This window comes from Takifugu rubripes, chromosome 5 (genome assembly GCF_901000725.2).
Source record: "Takifugu rubripes chromosome 5, fTakRub1.2, whole genome shotgun sequence".
Taxonomy (NCBI): domain Eukaryota; kingdom Metazoa; phylum Chordata; class Actinopteri; order Tetraodontiformes; family Tetraodontidae; genus Takifugu; species Takifugu rubripes.
In genome coordinates this window covers 2,711,987-2,730,753 of record NC_042289.1, presented here as the reverse complement: position 1 = coordinate 2,730,753, position 18,767 = coordinate 2,711,987, and the positions used below count along the sequence as shown (strand labels likewise).

At 43.6% G+C, this 18,767-nt stretch overlaps 2 protein-coding genes across 3 annotated transcripts; both read right to left on the bottom strand.

Annotated features, from left to right (window-relative positions):
- Nucleotides 1–1,504: 1,504 nt before the first annotated feature.
- Nucleotides 1,505–16,154, bottom strand: carm1 (coactivator-associated arginine methyltransferase 1). 2 transcript variants are annotated; one of them, XM_011603585.2, is made up of 16 exons: nt 15,931–16,153; nt 11,876–12,001; nt 10,328–10,434; nt 10,016–10,120; nt 9,016–9,126; nt 7,969–8,146; nt 7,734–7,824; nt 7,387–7,468; nt 7,129–7,214; nt 6,949–7,038; nt 6,707–6,844; nt 6,200–6,289; nt 5,983–6,095; nt 5,107–5,184; nt 4,798–4,866; nt 1,505–4,342 (listed from the first exon to the last, which is right to left on the bottom strand). In XM_011603585.2, exons 1-16 carry the CDS (start codon nt 16,070–16,072, stop codon nt 4,209–4,211), a joined length of 1,740 nt encoding a protein of 579 aa, XP_011601887.1. In that variant the 5' UTR covers nt 16,073–16,153; the 3' UTR covers nt 1,505–4,208. The 2 variants fall into 2 exon arrangements, with proteins under 2 accessions (XP_011601887.1, XP_029691969.1); XM_029836109.1 differs by lacking the exon at nt 4,798–4,866 and having other exon boundaries at nt 15,931–16,154.
- A 202-nt stretch (nt 16,155–16,356) lies between these two features.
- LOC101074561 (guanine nucleotide-binding protein G(I)/G(S)/G(O) subunit gamma-5) lies at nt 16,357–18,730 on the bottom strand. Its single transcript, XM_003964265.3, has 3 exons — nt 18,336–18,730; nt 17,036–17,162; nt 16,357–16,963 (listed from the first exon to the last, which is right to left on the bottom strand). Exons 1-2 carry the CDS (start codon nt 18,426–18,428, stop codon nt 17,037–17,039), a joined length of 219 nt encoding a protein of 72 aa, XP_003964314.1. The 5' UTR covers nt 18,429–18,730; the 3' UTR covers nt 16,357–16,963; nt 17,036.
- Between the last annotated feature and the right edge of the window lie 37 nt (nt 18,731–18,767).

Genomic DNA, 18,767 nt, shown 5'->3' with positions numbered 1-18,767 from the left:
TTTTTGCCGTCTCTGCTCAATTTTTTTTAATTGCTGCAAAAAGATTTCACGGCAAAAATTTAAGAAATGCACAATTGATGCATTTTACTTTGAATACTGCGTCACTACTTCCTCCGGTACCGCAAAAGGAAATCAGATGAATCCTGGGATATGAAGGCCATTGCGTTGTGCTGGGCAGGGCATTAAAAAGCCTACAATTTCATGAATACTGAATAAAGATCGATATTTTAAGTCACTGGCCTGATTCAACAGTGATCCAAACCATCCATGGGAGTAGTCAGAGTAAACAAATCAGCAACAACCTCCCATTAAAATGGAGCTGTAACTCAGCATTGGCACTCAAACCTCCTCAACCAGTGTTATTCTACATATTTCTCTCTTTAAATACCTACTATAAGCTAGAAGTCATGTTTTACAGCCTCTATTTGTTAAATTATGAAGGAATATCAGCTCTTATATGAATGAATCCCTTTTAACTTTCTGCTCTCTAAATACTTGAAATTTGCTTCTGCTACATATAAAGTTTTATCCACGTTGTCAAGTAGGTTAGTTTTACCGGTAATACTTGTTTAAGCTGAACAAGAGCAGTGGATTATGATGAGAAGTTTATTCCCCACTTATCCAGGGTTGGGCTGCAGGGCCTCTCCTGAGGATCCAAACCAAATGAATCCCTTTGAAAAAAGGAAGCGGATTTGAAGTGTTCCAACACTACACGCAACCTCGTTGAGAACCCTAAACCAGGCCGGCTGCATTGATATGCTCCTTCATTCAGCCTCAGGCTACATTAACATAAATAATAAACCACCTTTTGATGCCGAGTTCTTGTCCCTGGGCTTTAATGACCTCACTCAGTGTTCAGGTCACATGACCTGGGGACTGTTTGTTATTGTGTCATCTTCATGGTGACAGGACCACAGAGGACAGGATGTTCAATTAAAAAGGTCATACTCAAACCAAAAACTGTGGTTTATGTTGCCTTATCTACATTTACCTGCACCAAGAGTCAAACATCTGGCTCACGATTCATTTTCTCTGAGTTTTGAGACAATCAGCTTATATCATTAATTTCCTTAATCTACTTAAAGCCCTTTTCCCCTCTGTACAAGGTTTAATTCTCAATAACCTGTTTTGTGATCATTCATTGGCAAAGTCAGCAGTACTGCCGTTGACCTCTTGACCCAGGATTCAAAAAGTGAGCTTACTGGCTGATTTAACCCAATAATACAGTTACACTGTTGTTTTGTCGCCCGGATCCACTTGGACTTTCTCGTTGTAGCATCCGCGTCTCAAACAAACGCCAGTCTCCCGGACCAGAGGAGTCAGCAGACCGAGTTCACTGCACTGATAAACATCATCTTTAAGAGAGATGAAAGCAGCTTTTCCAGTAGAGCGCCAGCTGGAGAGGGCCGTGGAAGGGCAGTTATTTCTGCCATTATCCGTTTTCACATGACTACCGGGAATCTGCAGTAAGAACATTCAAAAGGTAAAATGAACTCCACATCATTGCAGATAGAATATTTTTAAAAACACAAATGAATCTTATCGAACGTAGCCTATAAAGCCTCACTGGACTCTCATTTCTCTGACCGAATGTGGAGCAGACGAGTCAATATCAGACAGTGAGAAAGAAGTTATTACTGGTTGGTTAACACACAGAAATGACAGAACATGACACACAGTCTTCCTCATACACGTGACAGAGGTGGGAGCCACTACTGACTACACAGAACAACAGTTCCATGACAGAGAAGGGATATCGCTAAAGCTGGCTACCAAATGGTAAACATCTGCTGTGTACACAATCTATTTAGGAACCTAGAGAGGAACAAATTGACATACTACAACAGCCGGTTCCATGATGGTCTAGGATAGCTCCACCACATTTAATTTGTCCTATTTTTCCACTGTTTTTTTTTTTAAGAAAAGAAAAAGACAAAGACAACAAAAGATTAATCCTACAAAGAAATATTTTTTTCCCCTCAGCTCTCTTAACAATGCTAACTCATAAATTCCAAATGAACTGAGTGCAATAACTGGAAGCAATGCATATGTCAGTCTTTCTCTCCTTGACAGATACAGGGGGACGAGGACACCGGGTGTAAGGGGCTGTGATATGTAGGTGGTCAAAAATGGTGAAGAGCGGTGAGGGAGGTGGCACCGCCTACCACACCTCGACAAGTCTCTTTGCAACAGTCTCTCAGTCTCAAATGGGGGAGGTGGGGTGGATGTAAACAAGGACGCTCCAAATCCAGCACTCGCATCCCGGCAGCCAGATGGCCGCCACCTGGCTCACTGGTCCAAACTGGTGTGTGTCCAATGTCCGTTGTCAGCCCGTGCTGGAGCGGACCGACTGGGCAGAAGCTGCTGCGTGTGGACTGGGGAGCAGCACAGACTCTGTTTAAGACTTCAGAAAAATGGCACTGTCACCTTCTGCAATGAGTGTCAAAAACACAGCGTGGGACGCACAGACTGGAGTCTGGGCTGGCTAAACGCTGAAGACTGTGCAATAGAGACACGTGGCACCGGGATTTATGAATGTACACGTTTGCTTTGTTTTTGTTTTTACACACTTAAAGTGCTTCAGAAGAGAAAAATATGAGATGTTGTATTTGGACTACAAAGACTGTAAGTGACCAAGACACTGACATCTGAGGCCATTTACAGGTATAAACCCTTCACACCTGATGTTAAGTCTTTCAGATCATTTCAGTGAACTACGCTGAAACTAAAACCCAACTACAAATGGGACTTTTTACTGTATAAATCGTTTATTTTAAGTAGCACATCATTTCACTTATTTCTTTTTTTTTTGCTCGAACTTCAAATAATTTTTTGTTTCTTTTATTTTTGACTCAAGTTTCATTAAAACAACTTTAGAACAATGTATGATTTAATTTCACCTATAAAATAGGAAGAGCTGGTATTGCTGCTTCTAATAGTTGAGCAAAGCTAAGCTATGCTAACTACATGTAAATTTGCTTCAAACTGTGTTCAAATCTGTGCAAATACTTCAGATGGATCATGATAATCAAGAGTCCTTTGTGAAAATAGGAACAATGAAAGGAAATGGCTCAGTTTTAGCATGATCAGCCTTGTTTCCAGTATCTGCGTGAGCCATTTTCAGCAAGTATCAAAAAAAAAAGCTGCCAAATTAATAACAGATGGTTCAAGTTCAGACGCATTTGTGAACAGAGTGAAGCATGTAGCAGCTAAAGTCAATTTTTAGATTATCTCATTACCTGTAAAAAAAAAAAAAAAAAAGAAGTCATTTAGCTTTTAAGATTATAAATACCCAATATGTGACCCTAAATATCATTTGATAAACCTCTTAAGATTTAAAGTCAATACTGAAATACATATTAGCAAACATGATCAAAACCCACAACATCCAGCAGGCATGCGATTGTGGCGTCTTTTAATTTCTATTTTTAGACTCATTGTAGAAGGTGACCAGGAATCTGCCATGATGTCATGTAGGTGAACCAGTGAAAGGGTCGATATCTTATAACATTAGATAACAAGCAGGGTCAGGTCGACAGAGTCATACATCGATAACAGTGCTCACGCATGAAGCAGCTTAGATTTTCTGATATATCTTCCTCTGCTTAAATCCAAAATGTTCATCAGCAGACTGGCTAATGGAAAGCAGGGGAGGCGGGGGGGGGGGGGGGGGGGGGTTGTTCCACTGTGAAGTGAACCTGTGGTGTCAGTGGAGACAGTCACTGAAGTAGGGCCTCGAAGACTGGATCGGATATGAAGAGCCAAGACTTAGCACTGTTAATAATAGTGTCCTACTGCACTCATGAAGAGGTGAGGAAACGGACTGATGCTGGTATCTGACAGCAAAGACGGGCGTGAAGAAACATTCAGAGGAGGGAGAGGAGGGGCACTGGAGGGACTGAGATACATGATGAAGAGGAGGGGTGATGATAACCGCAGTGCATCTTGGCTGCAAAAGTGTTACAATCCCAATGGATCCAAAGAGCAGTAAAGGAACTTTCCTCAGCAAAACAAGAGTCTGGACGGATATGAGTGTTCCACTGTTCATTAAACAGAGCGGGGGGGCGAAGAAGGGGACAAGTGCCAGCACAGTACTGGTTTTGGTATATTGGATTTGGCTGGTGGGAAAGTCTGGAGCAAGGGGCAGTAAGGGGATGTCTGTCATGCAGGTGGGTGGAAGACGAAGAGGTCTTTACAAGGTCTTCGTCTTAACTGCCGTAATGTACGGTGTTGCTGGGGATAACCATCGGCGAGGCCATGGAAATGGCAGCGCCGCCCATGCTGAACTGGTTGGTGACCGGATAATATGAACCGCTGCTGCCCGATTGGCCAGTGGTGGATCCTGGAAAGAAGGGGACAAACAGGGTTGCGGAATAATATCAAATTAAAATCTTAGCTTTATATATGCATATCAATGTAGAAAAAGATTAACATAGCTCAATAAATGATAAAAATAACTCTTAGTGGTAGCCAAGGTACTGAGGTTGTAGAAATAGGTAAGAGATGTTCTGTATTAATCAACTTAATCGAGTTGGAGTTTGTAATTTCACCGCTTTTTTAAAAATCACATCGTTAATAAATGCTGTAAAAATGATTTGGCATTTAAACTATATAAGATAACAGAAGCCATCAGCAAAACTGTATCTGAAGTGATCCTTTAGGCCTAATAATGGAGGGTTGATCAAATATCCTACCGCAAGAGGGCGCCTGAGGCACTTGGGCCAGGTTAGAGCTACAGCATGTAAAGTTCAATATAAATGGACAGCAGAGTTTGGCTTTTTATAGTGGAGGACCTACCTTGGACAATTCCTGTACTCATGATGGAGCCCATCCTGGAGTGAGTGTGGTTTACAATTCCTGTGTTCACTAAGAGCAACAGCAGGACAGCAATAGAATTATGTGCCACTGTACCACAGGCAAACTATTCCCGATTATTTAGAAAACCATAAGGAAGAGTCAAGACAAAATAGGAAATGGACAAAACATTTCCTATTTTTCCCTTTGGTAGTGGCTGCCACGGTCCATTTTTGCAACTTTGCAAGCCATTGCAACTTTGGTCCCGTCTAACACAACCTATGAAATAACAGCAGTATTTGTGATTCCTACCCAGCGGGATGAGGTTGTTGTGAGATGCTGACTGCCCGCTGCCGATGACTGTGCTCAGGTCATAAGCTGCAGGCATCCCTGAAAGAGCCACACAAGGAAACAAAAAATAGTATCACCACCATTAAAAAGACTGAATATTACAAAGGAAAGCTGCAGGAATTCTGATCCACATTCACCAAAATAGGATGAAAAGTGAGCAGATTTGATTAAAAGTTGTCCAACCATGTCATCCTATGAACACTGTAGCTCAGGGTGTAACGTACACAACAGTAACATGTGGTTGACATGAAAGGAAATGAGAAAAGAGTTTAAACTGCCTTCTGATCACACGAGTGACCAGTATACCATGAGACCACAGCGGCCTCCATAGACACAAACATTGTGGGTAATTTCTCGCACGCCCAAAGCCTTGGCTATCAACCCACAGGGGGAACAATGCAGAGGGGTTCAGAGGGGACCTGCAGCCCAGATAAATCCTAGCATACAGCTCCATGACAATGCTAACGTGACTCCCACTGATAGAAGATATCTGGCAATTAAAAAAAGCTCAAACAAAAAGTGAAGATCAGGACGTTGAGTAATTTTCCCTGAAGAGATCAAGTGCAAACATTCCATCCCACTTTGGAATTACGGTTAATTCATCTTCCAATAACAACTAATACGGCTGGATTAGACTTTCATAGACTTATGAAATCTTTACTGGCTGTGGAACATCTGTAATACTATAGATGCTGTGTGTTTAGCCTTCTGTACTCTCGCCTTGACTCGGGGAGTCTCTGAAGACAAAATTCCTATGTGCTGAGCTGGTGCTAAACATGGCTGCTTTTAACGCCACGTGGGAGCATTTCAGCTACCGATGATTACGTGTGCGTTCACCTGATACAGCCATCCCCTGACTCATATTGTAGCCAGAACCTGTGTTCCACATGTTCTCAGATGGGGAGGTGTAGTGTGAGCCAGGAGGGGGATTTGGAGTGGAGCCTGTGTACCTGCAAGCATATCACACTCAGTGAATATTACACAGCAGTGGTCGCTACCTCAAGTGTCATAATCCACATTCAAAACTGACCTTTAATCAGAAAAATATGCTCACCTGAAAAAGGGATTCTTCAAGTCCAGGAGATTACTGGACTTTGATCCTGTCTGATCCACCTGGGCAACAATACTGATGTCATAGCTTTGTCTGTTGGGAGGATGAGCAGAAATGAAGATATTTTTAATTACTTCGATCAGCCTTGCACATGGAAACATCAGTTACAGCACAATGAGCCTTTTAAAAACACACTGGTCACTATTTCCTCATAATCAAGTGATGATTTTTTTCCCAAAACGTCCCGAAACCCTATTGTTTTCCTTTGTAATGCTTTTTATTCACTTAGCACTTATATTTTACAACACTGAAAGTCCATCATTCCATTCATGCTTATATCATTATATATAAAGTTTCAGACCCATAAATACAAAATGACATTGTTGATTTATAAGTGCAGATAGACGACATCTAATCTACGCGGTAAAAATAACTGCATATAAAGGATGAGGTAATTAAATCACAGTAAAAACAGATGCTAGTATAACACTGCATTCTAAAAGTCCATACCTCCGGTTGGCCACCAGCAGCGCAGTGCCAGACAGCGTGTCCCCAGCCTTGGTGAAGAGAGGAGACTGCAGCAGACAGCGTACCTGGTACCAGTGGGTGAGGGGCTCCGTGGGGGCCGTGGACAGCCATATTGTCATCCTGTAACGCAAGAGCAGTGCTGCTGTGAGGAGCTGTCAAGGCCAATTAATGAACGACAGATTCGGTTCGCTCTTAAAGGCAGATAGGTTTGATTGGTGACTCACGCTGATCCCATGAACGCCACATCGAACCAGAAAGCAAGACCATGCACCAAACCTGAGTGCATCATGTGGAACTTAAAGGGAATCTCTATCCTGGAACAGACAGAAGCAGGTATATTCATTAGATTAGATTCAATTATGGTTCACTAACTGTATTGGACCATCGTCAGTACACCACCAAACCTGTAAAGATCATCTTCTTTGGTCTCCAGGAAGTTAACTGTGTGTTTGACTGACTTGGCCATTAAAATACGTATATCAAATGTGTCCTGCAGAGAGATCAGATCTGATCAGTGCCCAAAAAGTACATTTAAGGTCACAGCAAAGCATGCATGTGTATAGCTATACTGACAATTCTTTATCTTAATACTTGTGCTTGCTTTACCAACAATGCTGAACATGGGGAGTCCTGTTCATTAAAGAAAAATCTGGTCAACGTACCACAATTGGTTGACGGAAATACTCATCCACAGCTGCCCCCCGGAGGGCAGAAAGGTCAACACCATGGAAGGAGGGCTGGTACCTGCAGTGAAGCAAAGAGAACCATATTTAGAATCATTAATTAATCCACAATTGATCTGGGAATCATTAGTGTTAATATTCAAGCTCAACCCCCCCCCCCACAGCTTCCATGGGATGCAATTTAAACCTTACAGGAAGTGGGCTGTGCTGTGAGCTCTTAGAACAATCAGAAATGGCCTAAATGTGTAGGGCTGTGTATCTTGTTTTGATTGTGGCAATGCTGCAAATGTTTTCGCCAGCTTGTTCTGGGTGGAATCAAAGCTTACCAGAAGTTTGCCTTGGTGAACTGCTCCATGTAGAGCTGCTCGTCTGTGAAGGGGGCCAAGTGGACGTCCCCGATAGTTGGGAACATTTTACCTGAAACACACAGGCACGAACCCATTATGAAAACACAAATGCCAATGCATTAAAAAATGTAAAGCAAAGTCTGAGGCAGACTATAAACCCTAAAAATTTAAAATGCGGTTGCTAGGTTGCAGTGCCTTGTGTGACCCTCCTCACCATTGGGTTTAAGGAACTTCTTGGCATGCAGGTAGCTCTCCAGCATGCGCTCGTTGAACAGCATGTAGCCCATAGGCTCTGAGATGATGATATCGACCTGCTCCGGTAGCGTCACCTCCTCCACCTTCCCTGGAATGACGGCCACGCGCTCTCCAAGACGATTACTGTTCACAAGCACCTGCAAGATAGAGCAAATGAGTAGGGCTGCCAATAATGAAGGTTGACGTAGACACAATTGAGGCTCTAGTGGAATAAAACCGGTTGGACAGCTTTTCAGAACATTTTCAGTCCTTAAAACAAAGAACAAGAGTTACGGTCAAAGGGGGAAATCAGGTCACCCTGGAAATCGTCATGATCGCAATCGCTTCAAACAAAACCCGTCTTTACATGCAAGTAAATCAAACTCCTGCAATAGTTCGGTTACATAAAATGCACCTGGACGCCACAGCTCAACTACCCAGAGTGGTCCATTGTAGTTGGACTACCACCCTCATAGCTCAGCTGAGTCCACTTAAGCGAGTGGACAGCGAGCTGGCCTATGGGGTCAGCACATATGCTAAATTTCTATGCAGTTGGATCACTGCCATAACTCACGTGTGCATTACACAGCGCACTAAATTGTAATGCATGCAGAATATGGCTCACAAACTGGTACAGAGAGCAGAAATTCACACGCAAATGGGCTCTGCGAGCGCGGGCAGCGGTGGCTTGACTTCCCCCATAATCTGGCTGCTGCCATCTCCTTTGAAGACGGGAAGTCCGCACGCCAGTCGAGCAACAAATGTCGTCTGATCCTTGACTTGAAATTGGTATTTTATTTCCTTATCTTGAAAATGTCCCATCAGCAATACATATAAAATCAAAAAATAGCACTTTCCAATTAAAAAATTGTCAGCCGTCTCACTGCTAAATTTAGACATTTTCCTTTGTCTGTTCTCTTGAGAAAAGGGATTGTTGTTATGCAGACATAAAAAGTAACCATAAATTCACCTGTCAGTGCAGTGCGTAAGATAAGGTTTCAGTTAAAACTGTTTTTAGGGTGTATACCTCGGCGTGTTGAGCCATGGTGCTAGCCTCTACAGCATAGACTTTCCGTGCACCAGCTTGGACTGCGAAGAAAGAGAGGATCCCTGAGCCGCAACCCACATCCAGAACCACCTGGAAAAGATGAGTGGAAACACACTCTTAGCTTCACTTTCTATATAAAATTTCAGAAGTTAATATAATGTTTTAATGACTTTTCCAGCCGTTAAACACTTTGCTAACATTGACTAATGCAGCTTTCATTTCTTTGAGAGCTGACACAAATAATGCATGTTTCTTATCATCCAAAATCGTGTGTTGAGCTTTCACAAGCATGATTTTTATTAAAAAAAACAAAATCTTCTGGATTATTACAAAAACAAAAACAAACTGATGGCCAACCTTGGCCAAAACTAACAAAACTAGTTTAAATCTTTTGCAGTCAAAGGTCCTAAACAATCTTTTTTCGTGCTTTACACTGTCCTGAAAACAATGAGCTAAAAAGCTCAAGTTGGATTCACATTGTTAGGGAGAAATGATCCATTCTAACTACTGATAGAAGGGCTGGTGGCTAACCAGACAAGTATTGGTGCACTGGGAACGCAGTGATGGTAGATGAAGTCATCCCATGTGTTAGCAATATGAGGAAGAAACAGCAAGTAAAGTTAGGAAAACTAAAAAAAACTAAAAACCCACGATAGAGGAAAAGTGGGGATGAGTTCATACAAGGCTGTGACCCCCCCCCCCCCCCCCCCCAAACTGAAGGAGGGTTTAAGGGGGATTCCGGGAACAATATTTGAAATCTCTGCCCAAACCACAGCTGAGATGCTGCAGAGTCCTCAGAACACAAGCCTGAATAGTGATCATAAGACAGCATGTTTGCACATGTTTATTCTATAAACATTTTTAAAAATGCTGAACTTTATTCAAGGAAAGGTAAAAGCAAATCCAACTAAAGATCATTATTCAAGTCTAAACGCGACTCAAATTATATCCATAATCAACAGCACGGTTATAATTTTACCTTGTCCTTGAAGTCACCGTGGTTCTGAAGAATTGCTCGCTGGTAAGTTCCTGTCCGAACGTAGTCCTGCATCATGTTCTGTTGCTGGGAGAGGTAGCCATAAAACTGCGGGGAGAAGGAAAAGAAATGACGAATACTAATTATTCATGGTATCAACACACACACAGAGCAGACACAGATTTTACTGCACTTCATTTCAATCTGCTCATCTCAAAACTAAATATAAATGACTCCGACATCTAATGAAAGTACTTCCATTGATTTTCTATCCAGTTCTGTGTGTGTGCGTGTGTGTGTGTGTGCGCCTCTCACCTGGAAGTACTGTACAGCAGAGGACTCTTCTGTCCGGTCACTGAAGACCGAGCGCTCACCATGGTGCCCACGGCAGTTTTTCAGGATGTTATAAAAGGACTGGAAGTCTGGTGAGACAAAAACATGCACACTTTGAATTTAGGAACACGCAGTTAAAAGTAAGTTAAAAACAGAATTGACTCCACAGTCGGGGATCACTAACTGTGGTCTCCATCACGGAATGCATTGATGTTGCACCATTACTTTAAAACCAGAGAACCAGACTGGACCGTAACAACAGGTTTGACTAACTCAACTTGGAATAATTAATGTTTTTATTTGTAGTCACGGGGGTGAGATTGGACACTGAAATGTGGACATAAATACAACATAAAACATTTGTAAGAAATGAAATCATTTGCTTCATTGCGCCAACTTCACACTCCAGACATTGTGTGGTAGGCACAGACTGTGCTCACAGAACGCTCTCCTGCTGGCTCACAAAAAAAAACAGCGACTGATTGAGCTCAATATATCGTGTAATATAATAAATATTGCAATACGTATTGTAATGTATAATTCACAACACGAGTGCTGCAAACACAGGACGAAACATGTGGAAAGAAAACCTCAGGATAACCAAAACCCTGACAGTTACGCAGCCGATTCTCTGGAGCTGTCTGCTGTGCACCGAGACCCCCATGTCCTCGTGCATGCTACAAGCACCATCTCTGCTTTGGTTGTGATGAGGCTGTCTGCAGAACACGTCGCCCAATATGACAAGTGTTTCAATCTGCACATTTCTTTACAGGAGCGTATCGAGCTCTCGTGGCCACCATTGAAAAAGAAAAACTAGTAGGTTGCTGGAGCAACCTACTAGTTAAAATAAGTGTCCTGTCAAAGACCACCCCACTGGGCCATGCTCTCCTCTCCTCTCCTCATCAAGTAGACTAGTGATGCTATTTCTTGTGTAGTTTTTCTGCCCCCCCCCTTCTGTATTCATTTACAGGTATCACCGCCTTCAGACCAGCATACTGACCTCTGACCCCGCTGACCCACTCAACCGGCAGCTTATTCAATATTATGTATTTTTGCTATGTATTTCTATACTCTGTGCCCATCCTCTCCTCTCCTCTCCTCTCCTCTCCTCTCCTCTCCTCTCCTCTCTCTACCCAGTCCCCCATCAGCAGGAGGGTCCCCCTACATGAGCTTGGTCCTGCTCAAGGTTTCTTCCTGTTAAAGGGGAGTTTTTCCTTGCCACTGTTGCTTGTCTGGGGTCAGGCCCTGGGATTCTGGAAAGCGCCTTGAAACAATTTTGATTGTAAAAGACGCTATATAAATAAAGATTGATCTGATTTGAAAGACTGGCACAGCATCTCAACCTTTTAGTGTTACCTAGAAGGAAAAATTCTTCCATTTTGTCAAATATGGAGCAGGTTTCTTTCCATTTGTCCAAGGGCATCACTCAGCATGGGTGCAGAACTGGCTCGTGCATGCACACGGGAACGTCTCTGTGGCTTCTGTGGCGCTGCATGTTACACTCTCGCTGTGCTGAGGTGTGAGACATACCTGCAGGTGAGGAGAACTGCAGCAGGACGCTGTTGCAGCCTAATGTGATGATGAACGACTGCTTCCCAACACGGCTGCACTCGGTCTCCCTGGAAACGGAACACTTGAACACACTCGCCTCCTCTCCTGGAAAGACAGATAAAGAATGTGGGAAGAGTTAGGACAACACAAAACATGTGTGTAAATTCCCCAAAACAGATGTGGCGAGTTCACATTTCAACGGTGACGTTTCACCTGCGTTTCCAAGCGTTTTTGTCAAAGATTTAAACAAAAACGCAGCTCAAAGCTTGACACAAATTACATTCAACCCACAATTCTCAAGCATTGACGTGACATCACAGTGAAAGCTGTACACCTAATAGTCCCTTACCATATATAAGATACAGAAATAATATACCAATGATAATGGTTCACCGTTTTCCTTCCTATTTCACTGAATCCTATGTTTTGTTAACTTTTTGCCCGGAGGGGTAACTGAGGGTGTAAAATAAAACAGACCACTGTAACGAGAGCACACCAAGGACTGGAAGCCGGTTTCCACACGGTGCAAAAATAAACAGTGACTTTGTGCTGACGTGTGCAGTAAAGAGGAACACGGGTTTCAAAACATCAATAAACTTGCTGTAGTCATCTTTTCTGATCATCTAGAGAGAAGAAAGCTGTTATTTTAAAAACCGAGGCAGAGAAATGAAACATCTGTCATGATGAACAAGTGGGAGTTGGAGTCTAACACACAGGGAGTGTGTGTGCACGCGGGCGTGCCAACGCTTTTAAAGGCCTGGAACGGCTTCTAGCAACAGACTGCCGAACGACTTACAAAGGCCGTGGAGCTAATCCGGCATACATCAAGAGATTAAGAGCAGCGCCTTTCATTTAAAGAGATACCATCAGTAACACTTAAGTGACATCAGGACAAAACACAGATGACCCGGACCATCTGACCGGCCATTTATTTAAGGACACTTCTCGACCTTTCGCCTATAATTACACTTCCCTTCTTATCAGAGTAAATTTATCCGACACTCGTATCCAAAGTTTTTAATCCGCCAATAAAAGGCGATTGACCGTGAAGCGAGAGCACGTACCTGCGGCAATGTAGAGCTGATCCGAGGTGAAAGGGTTTTTACAGGATCGTGTGAGTGAAATCGCTCCCGGAGAATAACCTTAAGTTATTGACATTAACACGGTGTAAACGGCGTGGATGGAATCACCCCAGGGGATCTCAAATGGACACCGCTAAAAGTTAGGTACCATAAAACCAGCAGAACTCGTGGCATTAAATATTTGCATGAGTACATAATAATTTGGTTTTAAAACTGTAAGCTCACCTCTGGAGTGCAAGGAAGCATAAAAACTAAAGATTGATAATAATTAAGAACCTATTCCAGATGCTTTAGCAATTCTGATGAGTTTTTAGCCTCTTATCTATAAATTCACTTATCTTTGTTGACCTTTTCCCAGAAGCTGAACTTCCTGCCGTTTTAATAATCAATTATCTTCTCTCTAAAACTGCTGACAAACTCTTTTCGCTACCAAGGCAGCACGACGAGCCTCTTGGAGAGCAAACTACATCCATGAAGTTTGGTTTATGTGACCAGATGCCGAATAATTCCCAAACGCCCGGGTCACGCCTGTGGAAATGTGAGGCGATTGCTACAAAGCCGGTTGGATCTCATGGGATTTTCTGCAGCACAAATGTAAAAGACACTAGACACAATAAGAAAATATTGCTTCCAATAGTGGGTGCAGCTAGAAAAGCTGCCCAGTATGTAAAAATAAGCACTGGAACTATTTTTAAAGACACGGAAGTAGAACAACAGTAATCCACCTTAAAAGCTTTGCTTTTCTTCAGCTCTTGTGTAAAAAAAACTTGTTTCCCCCCCTATTCCCTCATAAATTCTGTTGAATCTAATTTGTAGTGTGCCTTACGTCCACCCTCCACCTCGTGCACCTGCTGCAGCCTGTACGCTCATCTAATATCTCACACGTCACAGAAAAATGTACTTCGGTGGAGCTGCACGTCATCTGTTGTTGTGGACTCGGCCACCTGTCACCAGTCATCTGTTCCTCCCCCAGTGTGGTTCAGCTGATGTCACACATCTTTCACTGTGTGTGTGTGTGTGTGTGTGTATGGAGGAATGCGGGTCAGAACAGTCAGAAGAATGTGCTGCTAAAAAGGCACCTTGGTGAATACGGAAATTCTGGAATCATCCCAACATACTGAGTCACAGTCAAACGGTAAGATTTCAGCAGAGATGCTGACCTTTGCGTTCCAAAAGTATTTGATATGATAAGGTTGTTTCAGCCATGTGCACAGCACTCGCAGATGCACAACAATGTGAAGTCCCCAAATATTTCTCCCGCCATCTAAACTCTATATGTCATCTAAACGATCAAGATGTGAACTGCCACCCTTCAGCTGACATTTGTGGGGTTAAAAAAGGTCCTTTATGTCCAAAATACCCCCCCAGCCGTGGTAGTTCAGAAGTATCTGGACAGATGTGTCTCTGCAAAGTCACTCCGTTGTGTCTGAGGTCCTTGAGGAGGAAATAAGTGGTGTGCAGAAGTGCCACTGCACTGTGAAAGAATACCACCCTTCACTTGAAGGATCTTGTTACAGTAAGTGTACACATGTGCACGCAGCTTCTGTATCTGCACTCTCAGCTGGGGGGGGGGGGGGGGGAACTCACCTCATTTATTATTCATTTTCAAACCATTGAAAATTTTGTAAGCGTGACGCGTTTCCATATAAACGTGTGGTGTTAAAATAAAAGGGAACTATATTTAGCAGTCTTGTTTTGAGCAATAAAGGCACAATTCACAACCAGACGCCTCATTTTTCCAGCTGAGCAAATCAAAAAGTCTTAGTATTTCATCAGAGGCCTGGTCCCGTGAGAAAACGCGTCTGTGGCGCGAGCGCCTTACATCACGTGCACGGATAAATGAATGTTCTCCTGACAGCGCTAATATAATGGAACATCTTTACCATCACGCTGCGGTCACCTTCTGATTTCCATTAGCAAAGTGCTCGTTTTAAAACCAATCTGCACCTATAATGTCTGCCCCCCTTTGACGCACGCTGCAGCCCCACAGATGTGTTAATCTGCAGGGATAATATAAGCAGTGGTCTCATAGATGTGGGCTTTGCTTTGAACCCCCCCCCCCCCAAAGGAGGCTGCTGCTCCTGCTGGTGCTGCTCCTGCTGGTGCTGCTCAGGCCTCTCGCTGCTGGGACGTCCAATTGAATAAGAAAAGCTGCGGAGCGGCTCTGATGCTGCCCCCCACGGAGGAGGGAAGGGGGCGGCGGGGGCCCGGCTATTGTTCCAATGAGAACAAAGATGAATGCATAAGTAATAATGGCCCAGCGGAGCTGCATCGGCCACCATCCCAGCATCGATCCCCCCCCCCCCACCCCCCTAAAAAAAAATAGGAACAAAGTTTGGGTATATTTCAGACTACGCTGCACAGCGGCGGGGCACAAAACATGCCGCGCGCGGCTCCGCAACAGCCCGAAGTGAGCTAAATCACAGGCTCCACGCGCAGCAAACAAATGATGCGCGTCTCGTGGGAACACGCGCGAGCGTTAAGTAAAACACAGAAATGTGTTTTTATTTTTATTTTTCTGTGGTTAAATTACTGCCGGCGATGTAACACGAGTGTTGGTGCCCATTTGGCGCATCATTGCCCGGCTTCGGGCATTGTTTAACTATCACAGAGCTGCACACTAACGTTGCTCCGCTGTCCTGTTTATCACTAGCGAAATACGCTGTGTTCGTGGCGTTGGGTCCTTTCTCTTCTCTGCTATCGCGCACAAAGCGACAGATGTGGCTTAAATTGGGATTAGCTGCTATCGCATCCCATCACGGCGGCGGAAATTTGGACTTTTAAGAGCTCCCTCGTGTTGAGCAGGGGGAGGCGACGTGGTCTCCCCAGCTCGCTTAGCTTGTTGGCGGCTAACGCTACATATGGTACAAATTAGCCGCACGAGAGTTAGCACTGCATAGCATTAGCACTAGTAGTTAAAACAGGCCGAGCGCCACGATAAGCTCAACTCACCATTGGAGAGATTGATGAGGGCGGCATCTTGTGTGCTCTTAACTTCTAACCGCAGTGGCTGCTGCTCTGAGTGTCGCTGTATGTCTCCATTTGCGTCTCCGATGGACAGGAGCCGCACGCCGGGGAACACCGACACCGCCATGTTCGATGTGGAAATAGAGACAGGTCGGTGACGCTCACATCCAACCACCCACTGCTCACTATGCTGGAAGGAGGCTCGGCATCAGCGAGATAAGCCGCTGCGGCAGCGCCGCCTGGTGGCCAGAGGCGCCATCGCGTAAACACGGGCGGCTGACGTCATGATTTCGTTTAAGTCATTAATTGGGGTGGAAAAAAACCTCGACAGGTACAATTATCGGGCAATTTTGAAAAAAGGAGATAACCTAAAGAATAACGAATTAACTAAAAATAACGTAAAAAGTAACTGTAATTAAAGATCGTTTATTTTTAACAGCAGAAACAAATTCACAGATTCTAAAAAACAGCTTTAAGATAATTATCTTATTTTCGAACTTATGGGAACAGCTTTCTTCAAATTTCTCTCCTTTTATACATCACACGTCAGTTAAATATCTTTAAAAGTTAAAGCCATTTTCATGATTACCAATCAGTCAAAAGAGAAATGGGAATTTCCAAAGCTGAAGGGGGAAAAAACGTGGTGATCAGGCAGCGCATGATAATTACAAAGACAAAAGAGTGAACAACTTGTTAGGAAATTACTTCTTTGACTCTTTGCCTTGACCTTGATATAAAATTGTTTTCTTTGTCTTCATCTTTAGCTAAAAATGCATAAATGCATGATGATTTAGAAATGCAGTAGAGGCGAGCAGGAGTGATTGCATAGGGGCTTTCAGAATTACAAAGCAAATAATTGTTTTTGGATAACATTCACATATCATGAAACTGACTGCATGTTCAGGGTCATCTAGGACAATTTCAAATCTAAAAGATGTTGTTTCGAGGCGTGAAGCACATGACGGGACTCCAGACAGGAACAATCACATGGGTGCTTGCGCGCTGCTCCTTCTTAGCCCTGAAAATGTGAAAGATAGATTGGAGGCTTCTGGGAATTCAAGCACACGAACAGTGACTTTCCTGATCTCACCTCAGAGAAGGACGCATGACTTCGGAGGCCTGAAAGGGTTATCACTGGAGGGGACCCCAGTGAGCAGGGGGTCTTTGTGGGCATTTTGCAAACAGAAGGTCTTCAGATCTGCAGCAGCTTGGGAAACCTGTGTAATATCCCACATTTTACATGAACTCTTCAGCTAAATGGGGGAAATCCTGGGGCCACAATTAGAACACAGAATATATTAAAAAGGGATGATCACAGAACCACACAACAATATGAAAGCAAAGAAGACTCAGGGAGGGGAGGGAAATATGCCGGTCAGTCACCTGCTTCATGGGCGCAAACACAGATTTTCCAGCAGCGTATAAATCACTGGTGATGGAGGGTCAGATCAGACTGTTAATTAACACCTCAATAAGACAGATGCGTCTTGTTAGAGACAGAGAAAAATAGAAGGAAATGCTTGTGTTCATGGATCAAAATCCGTGAAGAGTACTGATGATGTAATTATAGATGGAAGTTAAATACCAAATGAGAACTGTTTTTCTATACTCTGCTCATATTCTGACAAATGCTGCAAGACACTAGCAGCTTCTCACAGTGCTGACGGACAATGATGGACACCCTCAATGTATCCAGGGTTCAATTAAAATCATATTGGAAACAAACATTCACATAATGTCCTCTATACAGTGATGGATGTTAAAAACAATAGAATACATTCACTTTATTATTTAGGATCAAGTATATCATAAACTGGAAATTGGGACTTCAGCTCAAGGCCACAGTTGAGTAAATGTACAATACAGCTCCAAAAAAAACCTGACTTGGATGTTGAAGATAAGAGAAAGTGAACATTCTAACTAAACCCACACATAACCAGTGACACACACAGACCCTCGTAGTTAACGCAGAAAAACACAGCTGAAGCTGCGGGTCTGTCTGATCTAAAAGTAGATCCTCAAACAATCCCAGCAGTCACACAGCAGCAGCACAATCAACAAAGCCCGCCCTGTGGGCACAGGAAAACTCTGTTTGCTGCCGTTTCACCACGAAATCACACTCACATGCTTTTCTAATGACTTCTAGCTGGAGACCCGAAGTTACAAGAATTAAGTGTCATGAAGCCCGAAGTTGAAACAAGAATGATTTGGAATTGCGCATTATGTTCTTAACAAAACCTCGACCACTTTTCACATGTTGATTGATATACACGGGATACCGCTTTACAAGGTAAAGGGCGTTAGTATATTTGATTGACAAGTGATGCGCACATGCGGTGACAGCTTTGATTTGGATGAATGACGCGTCTTAAGTTGGAAGTCAAACCCACCTTTATCCGCCGGACACTGGCCTCCAGACGAAGCTGTTTTACGGTCTTCTGGGCAATTGCTAGGCTGCTGGTGGCGGCGCTGTTGTTGGACATGACTGACTCCGGAGAGAAAGTTTACTGAGAACCCAGTCGCACCAGCTCCAGAGCGCCAGGGTTCGAGAATAACAACTTCCGGTGGGATCGTTAAAAATAAAAGTCACTTTTATCCACCCGACGTTCATCCGCAGACCTAAAAGTAGCCTACTCAAATTCGAGATTTGCAAATACTTTCTCCCCGTAACAGTTTCAAAACATATGACTTTAAACAAAAACTGGGAGATGTTTCCGGTCTACCGCTGGAGGTGCTGTCCCATTGTCGACCCTGGCCTGGGTGGTTAGGGGGCTCTGTGCTTTGGTGTGAAGCCTCCGGTCTGTCCGGGTCGGGGTGGTCTT

What these genes read in the sequence shown, in the direction of transcription:
- carm1 (XM_011603585.2), bottom strand. Translation starts at nt 16,072, where the DNA reads ATGGCGGTGTCGGTGTTCCCCGGCGTGCGGCTCCTGTCCATCGGAGAC. An exon ending in ACGGTGACTTCAAGGACAAG is followed by an intron (nt 9,127 to 10,015) that starts GTAAAATTATAA and finishes CATCTTTTCCAG; the next exon opens with GTGGTTCTGGATGTGGGTTG. An exon ending in ATTTCCGTCAACCAATTGTG is followed by an intron (nt 7,215 to 7,386) that starts GTACGTTGACCA and finishes ATCTCTCTGCAG; the next exon opens with GACACATTTGATATACGTAT.
- LOC101074561 (XM_003964265.3), bottom strand. Translation starts at nt 18,428, where the DNA reads ATGTCCAACAACAGCGCCGCCACCAGCAGCCTAGCAATTGCCCAGAAG. An exon ending in CCAGTGTCCGGCGGATAAAG is followed by an intron (nt 17,163 to 18,335) that starts GTGGGTTTGACT and finishes GATATTACACAG; the next exon opens with GTTTCCCAAGCTGCTGCAGA.